Source organism: Fulmarus glacialis, unplaced genomic scaffold, assembly GCF_000690835.1.
Source record: "Fulmarus glacialis isolate BGI_N327 unplaced genomic scaffold, ASM69083v1 scaffold41737, whole genome shotgun sequence".
NCBI lineage: Eukaryota > Metazoa > Chordata > Aves > Procellariiformes > Procellariidae > Fulmarus > Fulmarus glacialis.
In genome coordinates, this window is record NW_009222100.1 from 14,770 (window position 1) to 34,098 (window position 19,329).

Consider the following 19,329-nt stretch of genomic DNA (forward strand, 5'->3'; position numbering starts at 1 on the left):
GTATCTTTATATATTGATTTCATTATTTCAATATTACTTTCTAATATTTATTTTAGGACAAGACCAGAGTTGTGTCTCCTATTATTGATGTAATTAATATGGACAACTTCCAGTATGTGGGGGCGTCAGCTGATTTAAAAGGCGGTATGTACCTGTACTGGAATACAAATTTAAAAAAAAAAAGCATCAAGAATCAAAGCTCATAATCACTGCAGTTGTAGAATGAGCAGTTAACGTACTGTTCTTCCCTTTCACATATCTAGTTTAAGTTCTATAAGTCAGTTGTTTCTAGGCTTCAATTTTAATTGGCCTTATTGTCTTCTGCCTTAAAACAGTTCATCTTTATTATACTAATTCTTAAAAGTTTATGCTGCAATGTGCAGTACTCACTCCAATGCTTGCAGGATTGTGTAAATGTGTCAGAAGCAGCTTATGGCCAGAGCTTATGATTCTCTTTTTAGATAAGACAGGCTTTAATTGCTCTCTAGATTAGAAGCCCATCAGCAATGCAGTGCCTATGAGTTTTTTTCAAGATGCTGGTTTGCTTAAAAAATTTAAACTCTTCTGAATAAGCAGAAAGCTTTGGAATGTGTTTAAAAAATAAATGTTTCTGTTAGCCATGATCTGTAATTGTGAAGAGAGTAACATGTGACCTTTAAAATTTGTAGTGTTTATACCTTTACAGTTACAAAATCTCCTGTTAAATTGAGTTTAGAAGTAGTACAGTTTCACTATGTCTAGCTAGTATAAACTGTTGACAGCAAATAGTAAAAAGACTTGTGAAGCCCTCAAAAAAAAAAAAAAAAAAATTCTCTCCTCCCCTTTTCCAAAGGGGGAAGGGCAACCACACACTAAATTCCTTACTTATTACAAGTTTTTAAAACTTTTTTCACTGTAAGCAAGAATCTAGCATTTAAAATAGCTGTGTTCTGCCCCCTCCCCCCCCACCTTTTTTTTTTAAATAATTGTTCCCACAACCCTGGAAATTGGACTGTCTGCACAGATGTAAGATGAGCCACAATATAGAAATTACAGAGTTCTCTTCCCATAATGTTTCAGCGTTTTCTGAATGGACTTTCTTGAGTGAGGAAGGAGAAACCAATTTTGAGCCTGTTCTGTCAGTTAGTAGTCTCTAACTGGCCACCAAGTGTTGTTCCAGTAAACTAAAATAAAAGCAGTATTTGCATAATGTCACATATGTTTCAATTTCCAGTCAGTGATCTGGAGGTGAGAGGTTCTATATTCTTTTAATTAACATTCTGAAATAACACCTACAGTGCATATATTCACAGTATGCTAATGTATAGTTCCGTGCTGTTATCTGTGTGCCAGCTTTATTAAAACCTTAAGGCTTTTACCCAATCTATTCATTATGCCTCGAGTATGGAAATCTCTATACCATTATGTGGCTTTTATTGTTGTCTCTGCATAGGAGGAGGAATTCTTTCATTGAAACCTTCGATTGGTTCCTGCAGGGTTCATGCTCTTTAATTCTTCCTAAGCGAAGTGGGAGAAGATTGAGAGATCATTTCACTTGTTACTGCTTTTCATGCTTCATCTTTGGAACTACGTTCCCCAATTTTTTTTTTTTTTTTTTTTTTTTTTTAAAGTGCATGGAGCTTCCATACTTCTAGACTGAGGAGTGAGAAGCTGTCTTTTTTTAATGTTAAAATAGAAATTTTGCGCATACCAGTGTTTAAAGGTATTGGGGGCCTGTTGAAACATGAATAATGTATTTCTTTTCACTTCCCAGAGGACAGATTACCATGTTAGCGGCACTACAGCTTTTGGCATCACAGGACACTTTCATTGGGCCAAGTCTAAACATGGAAACCAAGCTATGCTTTCAACCTTAGATACAGTATCTGTGCGGCTGAAGATGGGGAGTTGAGACAGCTGGGACAGCATTTGTGCCTGGTCTGTTTTGAAAGGACTTAATCACCCAAGACAAGCAACCTAGCAAATGCTACAAACTTTTTAAAGCGGACAGGGCTGAAATAATTCCCAACTCTGGCCACTCCTAAATCCATGCACTTCATGTTACAAATATTTTTTGAGAGGGGATTTGCAAAAGTGTTTATGCTGCCCTGAGAAACACTTTAATTACTGGAATAAACTGTAGTTAACTGAGATCTAATGATTTAGAGTATGCCTATGATGCAGGTTACACTGGATGGAATTTCATACTGGATATGCACTTGTGTTTAAAAATACCCCTTTTACAGAGTTACTGATATTATCTCATTGAGTGCAGATTTTTCCCAGAGTCAGTGAAAATGGAGACAGAAAACCAGTTTTTATGGGTAGACAATTTACACACTTGTTCTGAGTTTGTAACAGAGTGCTGTGTTCCAAAAGAGACCCCTTGTGTTCACTGGAGTATATGTAACTCTACCTCTACTGCTTCTGCCGGAGAACAGTAGGTTTTTTTCAAGTTCTCCCAGATGCAAGTAATTTTGCCCGGTACATATGATGAAATACAACTTTTAAACTGCATGGAAATATTGGAGCTCATTTTCCTTTTCATGCTGGAGGCTTTGCAGTACTACAGATTGTAGCCATTTTGCTGTTTTGCTACTTGAAGTTTTGGAGTAGTTAGGCGGTCTTTCGTTTTTACAGTGCAACACTTCATGAAATACTCAAACATGGAGAGAAAGAGTTGGTATGCATGCTGTAAAGACTGTTCAGGATAATTTCTATATTGAGTGTGTGTGTGATAAATATCTTGTGAGTTAAAATGAAAACTGTTTAGTTTTCAACTCTCCGCATCAATCATTACAATGCACGTTTATGGATGCAGACAGACAGTTTGTAGGACTGTAATTGTTGTCTGTTTATCTTAACTTTTTCCCCACTTCCCCACAAAGTAATTGCTTTATCTTTATGCTGGAGAAAGAAAACTATTGACATCTGTGCACCAGAAATCTGGAAATCATTCATTACATGACCTCATAGGATCTCAACGTGTTTGGCAGCAGGCAGTCTGTATAAGGCTGATTTGCTAGGTGTACTGGGAGAGGGCGCTGGACCTTGTGTGGTTTTTTAATAGATGTTCATGCTTGTGGGCATAATCCAGCTCAAAAACTGTTATGTAAGTGTTTCCTGTAGGAAGTCTGTCTTATACCAGCTGTGTATCATTGCCTAAAGGAGGTAGTTCAAATGGTTGTCAGGTAGAAAGCTGCTGTAGGTGACCTATTGGTCTTGTCTACTCTAGTGATCTTTATGTGCTTCTGTGCTTAACTCGCAAAAGGACCAGACCAGCTGTTGCTTTGTGTACACACATATACGTACATACATAAGGGAAGTAAGATTTTGGTGCTCTAGCGCTTGCTTCAGGTTTAAAAACATGATGCACTTAGAAGCATGCAGTGGGAAAGGAGGAAGTTAAATGAATGTAAATAAGATAAGTTGGAGCTACATAACCTGTTGTGACATGATAGAGCTCCTGCTGATAGAGCAGTACCAAGGGTACTGCATAAAGCCTGTGTAAACATAAATGTGATCGTTTGATAAGAGTTGAAATGCCATTTTACAGTGAAGACTGGGAACATTTTGTAATGGCTGGAAGATCTTCATAGAATGTTGTACTTGGTGTAAAGATATGAGACGTTGGATTCATATATAAAGCTTTTGCTTTGTCACTTGTTGACTGGGTTTCTTACTTTGTGTAATAGATGGCAACAAGAGAAATCAAAGTTATTTTGTGTTTGAGACTACTTTTTTTATTGTCCTGTCAACTTCTTTACCTTTCATCTGGACTCCTACTTGTTTGTTTTCTACCCAGAAGTTTGTACAAGTTTAAATTTTTAATTTAAATTACAGTTCCCAATGTTTTCAGTCAACATTATGTTACTACAAGTTGAATGATGACCACAGTCTCTTTAACATCCTACTCTCTAATATTTCCTTCTTGAAGGCTTTGATTGGAACCTGGTGTTCAAGTGGGATTACATGACGCCAGAGCAAAGAAGAGCACGGCAAGGAAATCCAGTTGCTCCCATAAAGTATGTCTGTACCACCACTTCTCTGTCTAATCGATTGTAGTTTGCAACTAAACAAAGTTAGAAATCATCTTCTCTGAGTCTGAAAGGGGATCTTTGCTATAGCTTTTGTTAACTTTTATTAATATTGAAACTTCATTCATATTTAGGTAGCATTATGAGACACTCAGAAATAAATTGTATTTTAAAAAATACTTTAAAGCATACTGGTAGATTATTTACCCTTAACAAAAAGTAGATGTCACTTTGTTTAAAGTTGGTATGTTTTGAGGGCTAAAACTCCAGCGACAGTTTTAATGTTTTATTGCTGGCAGAAATTGCCACCCTTTACATACGGAACTTGTGAGCCAAATGGAGATTTGGAAACTGCCTCAGAGGGTGGTCATAGGACTATAGATGCCACAGAAATGTGTGCAGACAGCGTTTGAAGTGATAGTTGCAAGATTAGTTGCATTCGAAAGTATTGCAAATTTTTTCAAGGAGGTATTAACCTTGAGGTGCAAATAATAGTTACCTCCCAGTTCATGGTTCTGTAAGTACTTAATTTAATTTTTCTTGTCTGTTTAGGACACCCATGATAGCTGGTGGGTTATTTGTGATGGACAAATCCTATTTTGAAGAACTAGGGAAGTATGACATGATGATGGATGTTTGGGGTGGAGAAAACTTAGGTATGTGTATTATTTACCTTTGGATCAGTCTTGAAAGAAAGCAGGTTTCATCATTGCCTTTACTGTCACGGAGTCTTCCTGATTTTGTGCAAAGAGGGTTAAAACCAGAGTTAAAACTTCACATGCATTATTGGCAAAATCCAAAAAGTTTATTTCAATGGAAGAATTAAAACAAGGTAGGAAGTATATGCTGAATATGAGAGAATAGAAGTATTTGTTCATTAAGCAGTGAAGTTTTTTTGTAATGGAAGTTGGCTGATAAACAAAAAATTACAGGATGTAGATAGGAAATTACTTTGAAAAATGCCATCTGGTTTGAAAGTCACATCTTCATCTAAAGTTCTTGATTAAAATACAATAATGTTTAAATGCTGGCAATTTAAGGCATGTTTTAAGATGTTGCTGAAATTTAATCGTGAAAAGTAGAACACAGGAGTTCATGAGTTTAATGTTCTTACATACATTTTAAGAAATCAATTAAAACTTAGCTGACTGAAGAATAATCTATTTCTTAACATTAATAATACTATACTGCCTGGCATCTAAACTTAGTGAGGTTTTTAATCAGCCCTTTGAGATAATTATGGTTGAGAAGGCATTTTTGCTGTAACCACTTATTTTCGGATGTTTTAAGTGAGTGGGATTTAGGGAGGAGGGGCTGAGAGAACTTGTGCTTTAGCCATTTCTTCTTTGACCTGGTGGTTAGATCTGGCTTTAGTAGGTTTTTTTGGCTTTTTGCATTACAATATTGTACAAAGTTGTTTTTTTCCTCCAGTTAAGACCAGTATACTTGCATTGAAACAAAAAAGATTTGGGAGGAGCAGAACTCTACAACTTCTCAAGACTTCCATTCTGTCATTAATTTAGTTTTTTAGGGTAGAGATTCATCTCAGACATTCTACGTAGTGTGTTTTAGGACCAGTTCTAAGGATAGAAACTTGTCTACTGCACGTGCTAGCTGCAAAATCCTAAAATACCTTGAACTTGTAAAAACCCATGAGTATTCTGAGTTACTGAAATATGCATAAGCATTGAGCATATGCTTGGCCTACAAGGAAATGTCTGCTGTATACAGCACAATAATATGGAGACATGCTAACCAAATGTTTAACACTCTTGTAAGGAACTTAAAGGTTGGAAGAGGCATCCTTACAGTCCAGTCTCTGACCTTCCTGTGCAATACTCAAAGAAACCTCTTATGTATTTTGAACAATTACTTTTTGTGTTTCTGTTTTCTCATTATTTTGGCTGTATATTGTCTTAATATGAATATCATAGTTTTTCATTTTTTAAATGTCCTGGAAAGTCATTGGATAAACTTACTACAGCAGTACTCTCATTCACTTTGAAACCCTCTCTTGCCACTAGAGCACTTAAATATTTGATTAGCTGCAAGCATGTACTTGAGCGACTGAGTTTTTTCTGAAAACTTAGCAGCTGCTTTTATGCTTTGATAATTGAGGCCTTGATAGCAGGAAAGGGCACAAGCAATAGCTCCGCACTCAAGGTGAGAAGACTGCATGCAAAAAGCTGTTTATGTTGCTCCTGCTGCATTCTGTTCCCTCTTCTCCATGGGAAGGAGGAGATGGAGACTTTGGGGTGCCTTTTCTCTGCTCCCTGAAAAGGCAAAGTCAGTCACTACAGCAGACAGCTAACGATTTGTTCATAGCTGCCAGACTAACTGAAGATGAGTAAAAAACACATGGTGTATGATATAATTGGCAATAAATGACACGTGCACCAAACACCGGAAATATGTGATGTACAGTTTAAAATTCAACATGCACACTCGTCAGGCCTGTTTACTCTCAAGCATATCTCTGGATCAGCAGCATGATGTTACATGCAAATAACCTGCTAGATGGACTTGCAAAATAATTCTATACATTATATTTATGCTTTATAAAACTTAGCATTTTTCCTTCAAGCATGTACAGAGCAGCTCTTGTATGAGATTTTGTTCACATGTTAGATTAGTCTCAACTTTACAAATTTCAAGATGGGCCTGCAGTATTTTGCCTAAATTAGCCAAGAGACAGCTCTTACCATGAAGATATGGTGCATTTTCAGATTGTTGCTAAAAGTGACTGATAACACGTGCTTGCTGTACAAAACGTGGATCAAGGTTTGTTCAGTCTTGTCTTGAATTCGTAAACTCTAATTCTCAGAATCTTTACAATGCTTTTTGATAAGCATAGGAGGATTGGAGTACAATGGGGAACTGGTTGGACCATTAGAAGGTTTGGGTTTAATTTGAAAACCTAGGCTTTTCTTACTGACTTTGCTAAAATCAGGGAGTGAGTAAGACATTCCTTGTCTTCTATATCGATGACACACTACAGTAAAAAGAGCAAATCTGTATTGAGAGGTGTAACATAATCTCATGCAACTGAAGAATGTTTAATATTCTGTTTATGCCTTTTTAATGAAAAACTGTCCACTGAAATTGTTACGAGAGTAAAATTTCTTCTCCCACTGAGTGTGGCAAAAAAGATATCTTAAGGGAGTTTATGGGTTTTTTTAAGTTTCAGTTGCTGTATATTCCTTTTTCTTTAAAAATCCACACGGGTTTTAGAAGCCATGTTTGTGCAAATAAGAATTAGTTTGCTTCTCCCTATTTACTAGTCCTTTGCTGTCTTCCCCATAGAGCTATTTTTCATCATTTTCACTTTTTTTGAGATTCTTCAGAAAGTATGGAAAAAAAAAAGCTGGAAAGTATACATGTAGGTTTACATTTCTGGGAATTTATGGAGGGAGAATTAATCAAATTAATGTACACAGTAGCAGAAGCTATGAATAATGAAAAAAGTTGACACGAGATATTTCTAAATTACTTCTAAAACAAAAATACTTTTTCAATGCCTACATACATTCAACAGATGACAGTACTTTTTGGATTAAACCTTTGTATGAATCATTTAAAAAAGAAAGAACTTTAGGCTTACTGCATGGGCCTTTATTTTTAATGAGAATGTCACTTTACCTCATTTCAGAGGTGTCTATTTCCTAATACTTTAAGTCTAATACTTGATTTCAAGCATTTAGTCTGCACTTGCTTGTCTAATACAAAAGCCTTTATCTTTGATCAGATCTCCCTGTCTTTCACTAGGCTGTCCTCACTGAGTGCAGCATCCCCTCACGTTGGGGTAATAACTGATGAACTTTCAAGCAAAACTCCATGAATAATGCTTCAAAGTGGTACAAGAAAACTATTACTCCTCTGCTTTCATAATTTGAGCAGTGTGGGACCAAATTTGAGCTAGACACGGGAAAGCCTGAAGTCTTTTATCTATGTTAATTTGTTCTGGTAGAAACATAGAAGTGCTTTTGTTACTAACTTGCTTAATAGAAGCAGTGACCAGTCGTTTACTGTGGTTCTCATTTTTTTTCCTTCTAAGCTCAAAATAAGAGGTGTAAGACTGAAGTCAGTGCTGTGAAAAATGTTCAGAGAGAATGTCATGTTCAGTTGCTTTAAAAATTACTTTTGCCTATTTTCCCATGTAATTCAACTGGAAAATCAAGACTGTAAGTTACTGGCAAAGACAATATTGTCATTAATATTTTTGGAATATGATCTGTCTATAGATTGGACTATGTGGCCTGTCTAGGATTCATGAATATGCCTAATCGGCCCCAATGCAACAGAATTTATCATTGAAGTAAAACAAATGGGAAATGATCCTTGTAAAAGCAAAGACCATTCAGAAGAAAGGCAGTAAACTTGCACTGTCAACAGTTGAAATCACAGCACCTCTTTTGTTGTGGTTTTTTTTTTTTTCCTTCCCTTTTCTTTTTCTCTGGACAGACCATCAAGACGACATGCTCTCTAACCTTTGGGGTTTTTTTTCTAATTTAACTTTTCAAGTAATGCTGTTTTTATGACTTATTTTGTGTATGTGGGAGGAAGGCTTCTGGGGGAAGGAATGGCGCTTAGTAAAGGATAGACACTGACTTTAAATTAGAGCTGCTTAGTATTTTTTTTTTTTTAAATCTGTGGAAAGATGATTATGAAGAGGCTTGAAACTAAGGGTAGCACTCACTAACTGGTGGCAGCTGCTGGACTAAGGGGGGAATCATCAAAATTGAAACAGTGCTACTGGAACCACCCTTCTTACTGTGCTGATTTGGAATGAATGAGGAAAAGTTCTCTGTCAGCCCTAGGTGACTTCTGCTGTCAAAGGTCTAAGTTGAGAAAGGTGTATAAATATTTTTAGACCTTCTTGTTCTCACTAGCTGGGTCAGCGCACTAGTTTGGCTTAGAAGTGTACTGTCCATAAACTGCTTCAGTTTACAGAAGCTTCATCCTTATTCAGTCTGTCTTCAAATCAAGATTGACTTGATGTAACTCCTTCCACAGCCAGTTTTTGGGAGTGTTTGGTTATCTGCTGTAGTAAGTTAGGAGTTTGAATCTATTGATTGTTTTATCGTGCCTTGATTTTGTCTGCTGTGTTATTGCATCTTTAGCTGAAAACGTTTATTATAAGCTAGATCATGAATTTATCTAAGTGTATCAACTTTTGCTTACCCTATAGATAAAGCACAGTAATGGTACATATAGACCTAACTTACTCTGCCAAATTGCAGCATGGTTTGGGGAATGCTGGTAACCTCAGAAAAGAGAAGACATACAGTTTTGCTTCCAAGTTAATATGATTATTTCTCTTGAGCTTGGAGAATAATAAATTCTCATATATGCCTTTGTTTATCCTGGAATTTCTCAGAAAACTATCTTACTGATCTTCTCAGCAATAAAAGCCTTCTCTCAATAAAAGCCTTCTCTGTAAATAGTATAGTACAAAATTACAGTATTTTGTGATGTTGGTCTTTCATTCATGTTTTTATTTCAGAGATCTCATTCAGAGTTTGGCAATGCGGTGGGAGCCTAGAAATCATCCCTTGCAGCAGAGTGGGTCACGTATTCCGCAAACAGCATCCTTACACATTTCCCGGTGGGAGTGGTACCGTGTTTGCAAGGTAACTGTTAAGTCAAGTCTTCAGCTAAATAGCAATGTTTTGGATTTCTTCAGATGATCAGCAGGTGGCAGTAATTTCATTTTAAGGATCTTTTCTTTAGAAATATTTGCAATATTATCTAGCATGGAAAAATATTAATTAAAAGGAAATTAATGACTTTGAGACAACTATACAGATTGAGAGAAGAATCTGAGAGTTGAAAAAGGGAAACTTCTAGTAGACACAGCCTGAGAATCTGGAAAAGAAGGAAGTGCTTAGCTTGGCATTCTATCAGTTTTGAGAACTTTGTGTTTATTTGGTTTTAAAGAAGGTTTTATTTTCAGAACTGTCTCATAAATCTTCATTTTATAAAATCTTCATTTTATAGAAACAGTTTCATCATTCACTAAGAGCCAGAATACACTTAAGTTATGAATATTCTTTGCTTGCTTTTTGTTAATACATGATTGGTATGTGATACACAAATGATTATGTAGACTGATTCTGGCATTTGTGCCAGTCTGTTGGCAACTTCATTCTATATCCTATCTGCCTTTCCTGTGCTAGGTTTAAAAATGCTTTTTCTATAGACCTAAGAAACTGCAGTATTAAGGGCTTAGATTAATATGCCTGTTAACTTTGCTGTTGATTCAGTATACATTGGTAGCTGAAATACTGAGCTATTTCCTCAGTTTCGTCTCTGTAGAATGAGAATAGCAATTCTGATTCATGTTCATAGTGATTTTTAAGTAACATGGATGACGGTGTATGGTAGACATTTTGACTGAGGCTCTATCAGTTGTAATTGAAGAATCACTGTAGGTTTTGGTTTAGAGAATTGGACTTGATGCTCAGGGGGCTGAAGAAGTACAAGTCTCAGCTAAAGGTTCTGTGGGTTAAGAGCTGCAAATAAAATTGTTTATTTATCCTTGAAGGGATATGGAGCCCAAACTCTGTTTAACATGAAGCAACACAGAGAGAGCACAGACGTACTTAAATTCATAAGAATGTTCTAAGCTGCCGATATATTTGGACTTGTGTTTCACCTTAGATTGAGGAACCTCCTTAGGGGTGTAGTTCTTCTCTTCCACGCTGGTTATGCCACCAAGATGACTCTAATGAATTTAATAGTCCGCTAAAAAAAAGTCACTGTCATGTTTCTTCCAGTAGTTATAGTTGGGATTTTTCTGGTCCCGTATTCTTTGAGATCTGTATTTTACTCTACAGTGGAAAAATGAATAATGGTACTAATGGGAAAACAAAAGCTAGTAATGAAATATCCTCTCTTAATACATCACATCTCTATTCCAGTATTTACAGTGTGCATCAGGAGGGTAGAAGGATCTACCAATTAAACTGTATTACATAGGTTTAGGATGCAACTGTTTTAGTTTCGTGGTAGGTTTTAAAATGATAATGTCATAACAAGGAATTTGGTTAATAAAAATAAATATAGAAATTGTGCTGCTTTCCCCGCTCGTCTGCAGCTTTTCTATCTTTGGACTGTTGCCAGGATGCTGCTTTTTTGTGATGTTAAACAGGTGCTTAAACATAGCTCAAGTGAAAAGTAGGAAAAGGGTGTGGCTCTATGCATGCAAGGATACAGCAGACATCAGAAATGCATCATATTAGCAGGGCTTGAAAATTCTGCATTCGTACTGGGATTAAAGCTTCTGGGTTTTGTTGTGAAGTCAAATCATCATGATTTGATCACTCAAATGTCCTGACAATTACTATGACAGGTTTTTTTAAAGTCATATTGTGTTTTCCAGTCATTTGTGTTCAAAATGACTTTGAAAAGAGATCTTGAATGGTGTGTGTACTTGAATGGTGAGGACAGCTGAAGCCTGCATACTAGCGTCTTGGGTACTTACGTCCCTTTCCAGATCTACCTTTCTCTGCAAGTGGTTTATTACCTTTGTCGTTAGCTGTCCAGCTGTCTCAAATTCTGAAGTGTCCTTAGAATTTTTTGTTTCATTGGAATTATTTTTGAATTGACCTAGAAAAGTTGCATATCACTTAAAAGCAGGATTGACAGGTTGCTGTATATTTGAAGGTTTCCTCCTCCATCAGCTTTCTTGGGTGTCAAACCAATATAACAATGCCTTAAAATCAGTTTTAGCAATAAGAGAATGAGAAGCCTAAGGTAATGTGATACCCTTGTAATACAGGTATTATCAGATATGTGTAGGACCACAGTGCCAAGAAACTTGGTGCATGGGATCTGTGTTGGTCTTACAGTCAGGACTTGTTGGTTTATACCATCATCCGTTCCTTGACTGTATGCTGTTTGTTCTGGAGTGCTCTAGGTAAGCATCCTATTTTTAGCTGACTAGTCAGTATGTGCTGCCTTTTGGCAGCCAAAACAAATTGGTGATTCTGGATGAGAGACTGGGTGTCCTGTTTGATGAGAGGGGAGACCACATCCTGGCTGTGTGGTGTGGGCAGATACAGCTTGTGTCTGGCAGGATTTGTTAGACCAGTAAGCGCTGCCTTAATACACCACTTCAGACAAGTTAATAAACCTTGCAGACCCCAGTCTGCTCCATGCAAAGCTACCTCTGATCGGTTGGTGCTAGGTTTCATTAACTGTGGCTCAGCGTTAAGTGCTGAGTGCACCCTATGCTGTGTTCCTCAGTACCCTGCCTTCTTTGGGGTCTTATTAGTTTAGGCAGTTCTCAGCATCTACACAGTTTCCATATTTGTGTCGCACTAAGGCTGGACTGTCCATCTTTGAGTATGGGGAAGCGTGATGCAGGCATGCATTCTGGCCTTGAAAGTGCCTTTGGAGTTGTTGAACGCTGGCAAACCGAATAGTTCCTCTCCCACCACCAAAATCTGTTTGGCCTGTGGGCAGCCAAGCTGATTGCTGAGCAAGCAACAGGGGCAGGTGCTGAGTGGCTGGCTGACACTCACAGAGGCCTGAGGGACTGCAAGTGAAGATAAACTGAAATAGCTCTCTAATCTGGATTGAATGGGATTTTGCTTACAAAAAATTTAAAGGAATCTTTGCAAGGAAAAATCAGTCCTTAAACAAAAAATGATTGAGGTTTGTCTTGTGGCTTTTTTTCTTCCCACGTCCTTCCTTCCTTAGCGACCTGCAAGAACAACTCACTTCATCCTGACTATTTTTTTTTCTTTTGAACTGGAAAATCATATTAAAGAAGTTATTGGCTGACTGAGTTTACTCGAGTTGCTTTAGGGGAATTTATTGCCAAATGTAAAATAAGCTTCAGAACATGGCAGTTGCAAGTGAAATAAGACTTAATTTTCTAAGCATAAAACTACAAACAATAGAAGTAAATGAGTTTTACATGGAAGCCAGCGGATGGAAAAAGACATTACCCTCTTGCAGTCCAAAAGGAAATTTAAAGCCACCAGTTACATAAATACAGGAATTTTAGAGATGTGTTTGATTAGAAGTCAAGAATTTGGGTTAGTATTTTTCACATTTATTGCAATAATTAATCTCTCTTGAATTCTAAAGCATTAAAAATATTTTCTAATTACTGGTTCTCCTCTGTTACTTCAACCACAGCAGACTCTCTTGGTTCATAGCCTTAAATGTCTTTTTGGAAGTGAGTGCTCTGTGAGTGCTCTCTTGGTAGGAATAGGATGAAGACTGAAAATATGTCTTGCCTGTGTTAGCATATCTGTTTTCAGAAAGGTGAAAGACATTATTAAATATTGCCAATTGTTGAGATTTTTATGTTTCCAATTAGCTTGCTTATCCAGGTGAATACTCACTGAATTTGGCTTCTGTCAAGTTACTCTTATAAAAAGAAAAAAACCCAACCAAACAACAACCTAACAACTTCCATGAAGTTTGCAGAAAGAACTCCAAGGTGTGTATTAAATTCTGGATGAAAACCCGAAGCAATGATGAGTGTGGAAAAGACATAAATTTCATTCTAAATGCATTGATTTCAGTTATGTTACTCTCTAATGGTTTTCTATTACTTGGGTCTTTAATAGGGAATCTTCTGCCTGGCATGAGGCAGCTGACTATGTAGTACTAGGAAGAATTAAAATCAACCCAAGGGTAAATGACATAGTTTAATTGCAGCTAGAGAAAATATAACCTATGTGTTTCATATGATTGTCCCTAGAAATACACGCAGGGCAGCAGAAGTCTGGATGGATGAGTATAAAAATTTCTATTATGCAGCAGTGCCTTCAGCCAGGAATGTACCTTATGGCAAGTAAGTCACAAGTGCTTCTTTGCCCTATTCATTTATTCTTCATGAGACAGCACCTTCTGAGGTGAAAGCAGTGCTAGCTCTCACGTGTTATCTAAGATATAGTTCTACAGTTCTACTGTTCCTGAGTTTTCTGTGTCTTCCTTAACGTATAGACAGCAACCTGACTTTGAAAACTGCTCCTTTTTTCCCCTCTAGTATTCAAAGCCGAATGGAACTCAGAAAGAGACTTAGCTGCAAACCCTTCAAGTGGTATCTTGAAAATGTTTATCCTGAGTTACGGTGAGTTTTGGCTGAATCAGAGATGGTATGGAGTTCTCTTTTTTCACTCCCCAGAAATCATCAGTTTCTCTTTCTCCTTCCTTGGATCTAAAGATGTTTTTTAATTTATTTGTGAAAGCAATGCCTCATGTGGGCTTATTTGCTTTTGTTTTTTATTAGTTCTATTCCTAAAGAGCCATTTTTCCCTAGTAAGCTGTTTTTTCTGCTTACTGCAACTACAGTGGCAGTAGCAGGTATTTTAGAGAACAGTGTTCAAAGAACTCAACTTATCTGAGCCTGAAGTTAGTCTCCTACACAATCCGTTTGCTCAAAAGTGCACTGTTCTGTATCCTGTTGTCATCCCTTTAAAGCTTTTGCCTTCGCCTAAGCACGTGACTAGTTGAGTGAGAAGACTGAATCTCAGTACAGTACAAGTAACAGGAGTCAGCAGACAAGAGAGCCTTGTATGTTTGGCAGACAAGGGTAGATGCCTAAGACTCTAAGAAGCTGAGTCTTCTGCTCTTTCTGTCACTTGTTCTCCATCACTGGATAATCACTGACTTTTGGGGGGTGTGAGAAGAGGGAGATGAGGGGTAACATTGCTAACAGTTTCTCTAACACGAATGCATCCTAACTAATGAAAAATCCTCAAAGAGAAACATTCTTACCACTTTTTGAAAGGATAAAAAGGTTTTTGTTCAATAACCTAGTTGTTAACAAGTATGTCTGTCAGATCTGAGTCTATAAACTAGTTTGTCTGCTGTCAACCTAATATTGATAGTGTAATGATAAGATACTGTGTGTGGCTTATAAGAATACTTGTTTTTTTCCTGGGAGCACTTCATGTCAGTAGAGTCAGGTAACTGCCAGTGGCATACAGGCTTGGAACGCAAAAGCACCGGCCATTACAGCCCTAGTGAAACATGTTCAGAATGACACATATTAAAGAGTCCCATAAACCAGGGTGATGCTGAGGAAGTAAGTTATTCTTTATTTTCCCTTAAAAGTGCCAGAGGATACTTATTTTTGTTTAATTTGTCAGAAAAAATACATCTTGCAAGCTCTCCTGGAAAATGTGCTACCATAAGCATTACTTAAGTGTAATGTCGTCTTACTCTGTGTCATCTTGCATGTGCTCAATCTGCTGGATGGAATTATTATACTCATATTATAGTCTGAAATTTTAAAAGGAGCTAATATGCCCTTGCTTTACTGTTTGACATGACCTCATGGTCTCTACCCCACAACTGTACTTTGTTGAATGGGTTTGCCTGGGTATTACAATACTGTATGAGTACACTTTATGTGCAACCATTAGAAAATAGATATCAGCAAAACTTTTTTAAATTCCTAACCCCTTTTCTAATACTTCAGTAAAAACAGTGGGAAAAATGTAGAATGTCATCTTTCTGCCACAGACTAGCTTGGCTGAGAAAACAAGAGGGCTTGATGACCTTGACTGATAGCATTAGGCTTGAATGACCTTAAATTATGATGTTAAGTCATCTTTAATTTGCCTTTTGTGCTGAGTATATATGTTCATCCTCATTCTCTGGTACAAGTCTTTTTGTATTCTGTCCTAAGCTTGCAAGTTTACTGGTGTTTGATCAGTTCGTGATCAGATAATTGCCTTCCCTCCTCAGAAGATGGTTGAGATTTCCAGGTAGTAGTCATCACTCATCTTTAACCTGTCATCTTAAAAACACTCTGAGTAAAGACAATGAGTTTAAAAAGCAAAAAAAAAAAAAAAAAGAAACGAAACTGAATGAAGCAGATATTTCTGGTTTTATTTTAGGGTACCTGATCATCAAGATATAGCTTTTGGGGCTTTGCAGCAGGGTACCAATTGCCTTGACACTTTGGGCCATTTTGCAGATGGTGTTGTTGGAGTTTATGAATGTCATAATGCCGGGGGAAACCAGGTCTGTATGCCTTTTTTTTTTTTTTTTTAATGATCACATACTGTGGGGAAAAAAAAATTGAAGTGAAACTTTTTAACTCAAGCAGGTACTGTGTATTGGTGATAGGAAGATGAACGCAAATCAGCAGATCAGTTATTATAACAGATTGGCTAAATAACTTCTCCTTCAGATATGATTTTGCATTTTCAGGATTAGAATCTGAAGCCAGAGATTCATTCAGTGTGCATCAGTGTGCATCCCTTTACTTTGTCTCTATTAATATTTGCTTTTATAGTAGAGGCCAGTAACTTCCTTCCCAGGAGCTTTATACTTGTACAGAAAGCTTTTTTCAATGAATTGGTGTGTTTGATTTTTTGGGGGGGATTTTTACTTAAGAAAAGATTTGGGTTGTATTAAGCATGTGGCCTAAGGTCAGCAAAATAGAAGAATGCTTTACTGTGATGCCCTATTAGTCACTTCCAATTTGCGGTAGCAGGGTATAAAAAATCTGTCTTAAATCCCCTTTTAGCTCTTCTAGAAAACAGAGGTGCCTAAATGTCATATCCTATTCACTCACAGTAAAGGGAGTGTTTCAACAAATCCTTTCTAATCCTACTCTTAAACTAATTGCAAATGTGTCAAATCTGTAAATGAGAGTATTAATTATTTCAAAGAATCTATTTATGCAGTTGTGACTTAGTTATCATTCATGAAATATATGCATACGTGCTCACTGTTTTGTGTGCTGCTTTGTCAACGAAATTCTTTTCAGAATCAACCTGACTATAAATCAAATGTAAGATTAATACTTCAAGTACCTCTTTTAAAATAGGAGGCTGACCAATTACAAATCTAGTGCTGAATCAGTATCAGAATTTTGCTCTCTCTGATTTAAATTAGAAGGGGAAAACCCTAAAATCAGACTAAGCCTAAAATAAAGAAGTTGTTTCCTGGAAGAGGTATCATGTTGATTTGAATGCATTGCCATCATACATCTGAGATATGCCTCTTTTTCCTGTCATTAAAGAGAATATATCTGGGGAGGCTTTTTCTATTACTTTTATGAAAGTACACTCATCTTTCAGAACACCACAGTGTTTTTTAGGAGAAAGGGGTGGACATGTCAGAATTGCTTTGGTGCAGAAATCTTGGAAGTTTCTGGTGATGTTGTGTATTCTCTATAGATACACAAAGTTAACTTCCTTTTTCAAACTCCCCTCCCCTGAATCTGACCCTCTTTCCTGTGTAATTTCTTCTGTGGAGCTGACCTTGACAAACTAATATACACTTGCTCTGTCCCTGTGAGAGGACATTCAGACAGATTAAGAGGCAGAACGGGTCAAAATGAGGTTTTATGTCCAAGCAGAATTCATATTGGGTTGGAGGGAATGAACAGAGTGAGCTCAGCATGGGAGAAGAGGGATAGGGAACAAACCAGAGTCTTTAAATCTGTACTATGTGTTTTGCACCTATTCTTATCAAGAAGGTTTGGGGGGAGTTGGGATTAAGAGTACTCAGATATTATAGGCTGTGGAGACCTTCTCCTATAAATTGAAAAGTGTATTCTGGCTTATACTCAACATGACTTAAAATGCAAAATGCAAAATGCCCCGCCCACCCCAACAGGTTGGTGGAATTCAGTGATTAAAAAGAGCACCTCTAAAGAGCTGAAGAAACTGTGGTGTATTTGACAATTATGTACAAATATGTAAGGTTATGATAAGGAGCTAAAAGTAAAGCCAAATGCACTTAGGTGAAAGGGGAAGGTTCCAGGTTCGTGGTGTTCTACTAACTTTATATTTCTGATTTGATGTCCTGATTTTCAAATTGTTACACAGACCTGTCCTATTTCCTGCCTGTGCCCTGAGCACATACACTGCTTGCAATTTTTCTTCTCTTCTGGTGTAGTGGAACTTGCTTAATCTTATCTCCATTATAGCTAGTCATAGTTCCTAATCACTGGAGGAAAGCATCTATACACTCTGTTTCGTACCATGAAGGGCCATCATATAGATGTCTCCAGCAGCAGAGCTTGGAGCTTTTTGGCTTTGAGAGGTGTTATTTCTTGCATGATTGCTGTTGTGTCTGGGGCCCTTCCAGCCTTCTGATGAAAGATGTATAAAGTAATATCTTCAAGGATCTAACTTTCTCTGACTGCAGGGTTCTCAAACACGAGTTTTACCGCTTTCCTGGTAGTGTTTTCAACTGTTACTATTCAGTATAAATCTTATAAGGGGGCCATTTTTTTCAGGGGCATTTGTGATTCCTGGTAAGTTCTGAAAATAACTTAATTCCTTAAGCTGTTAAAAGTGGCTATTAATGATTCTTGTTGACATCTTACAAACTGGACAGAGCTGAGAAGGCAAGTGATTTTGCTGTCATTTGAGATTAATATAGTGGAAAATATTTTGCATATTGAGAGTGAAAAGAAAAGTTTTCAGCTAATGGGTTTGGGAAACAAGTAAAGGGATACACAGAGTTCTCCTGCCTTTTCTTTGTTTTGCATAGTTGTCATTATTCTAGTACTTGCATAATACGGTACCCATCTAATGGCTTGCTACCTGTACAATGGTGATTACTTGTAATCGTGTGGGATAGAAGTTCTGATTGTTTCCTGAGCATCTGTTTTCAAAGGAATTTAGTAATTTAACAATTAGATTGTTAAATCTGCTGAGTTTAAAAGTGATTATGCAAGCCAAAAATTCAGTTATGGTATTAGAAAATAAGTAAAAAAAAGGATGGGATTAGTCATTTAATTTCTGAAACACTCATTGCTTGCAAAATAACATTTAAATGTAGCCAGGCTTGGCCCTGTGTATCTAGGGTTTTGTATTACACAACTCTGAATCCTTTTTAGTTGCTGGAGAAAAGCTAATCATGCCTTTTTAAGTAGCGACGAGCATGATTTGGATAATTAGCATGGCTTTAGTTGATAGATCAGCTTCCTTCCTCAAAGGATAATTAGACAAATGAAGACCAATCTGGATCCTGGAGACCAAACTTTGGGGAGAAAGGCACGGACAGAATCTGAACATCAGTGCAAGATTAGGCCCTGCATAGAAGGATGCTGAGATCAAATAAGCTGGGCAACAGTACATCCAGAATGGCTTTTCTTTGCTCTCTATTTAAGAAGTTGCATATTCTGTTGTACATCATGCCTTGGATAGGAAGTAACATTCTCCCTCTACCCTTGAGTTTGGCCTGCTTGTGTATTGCTTTCTGGTGGTCTCTATCATATTAAGAACTACTGTTTCCTCACTGTGGTACATATGCTTTGTTTAGGGTGTGGGTAGGGTGGCCAGTGATGCTGCAGCCCAAGTTTTTAGGGTTTTTATATATATAA

The 19,329-nt window shown here is 37.2% G+C and overlaps 1 protein-coding gene across 1 annotated transcript in view; it reads left to right on the forward strand.

The window, feature by feature from the left end:
- GALNT2 (polypeptide N-acetylgalactosaminyltransferase 2) overlaps positions 1-16,007 on the forward strand; it is a gene marked incomplete at both ends in the record, with an annotated part of 28,062 nt that extends 12,055 nt beyond the window's left edge. Inside the window, 7 exons of the mRNA XM_009581339.1 lie at positions 57-144; positions 3,917-4,004; positions 4,569-4,672; positions 9,520-9,646; positions 13,735-13,827; positions 14,023-14,106; positions 15,881-16,007. Coding sequence (XP_009579634.1) covers positions 57-144; positions 3,917-4,004; positions 4,569-4,672; positions 9,520-9,646; positions 13,735-13,827; positions 14,023-14,106; positions 15,881-16,007 — 711 coding nt within the window. The remainder of the gene's footprint in view (positions 1-56; positions 145-3,916; positions 4,005-4,568; positions 4,673-9,519; positions 9,647-13,734; positions 13,828-14,022; positions 14,107-15,880) is intronic.
- Positions 16,008-19,329: the final 3,322 nt, after the last annotated feature.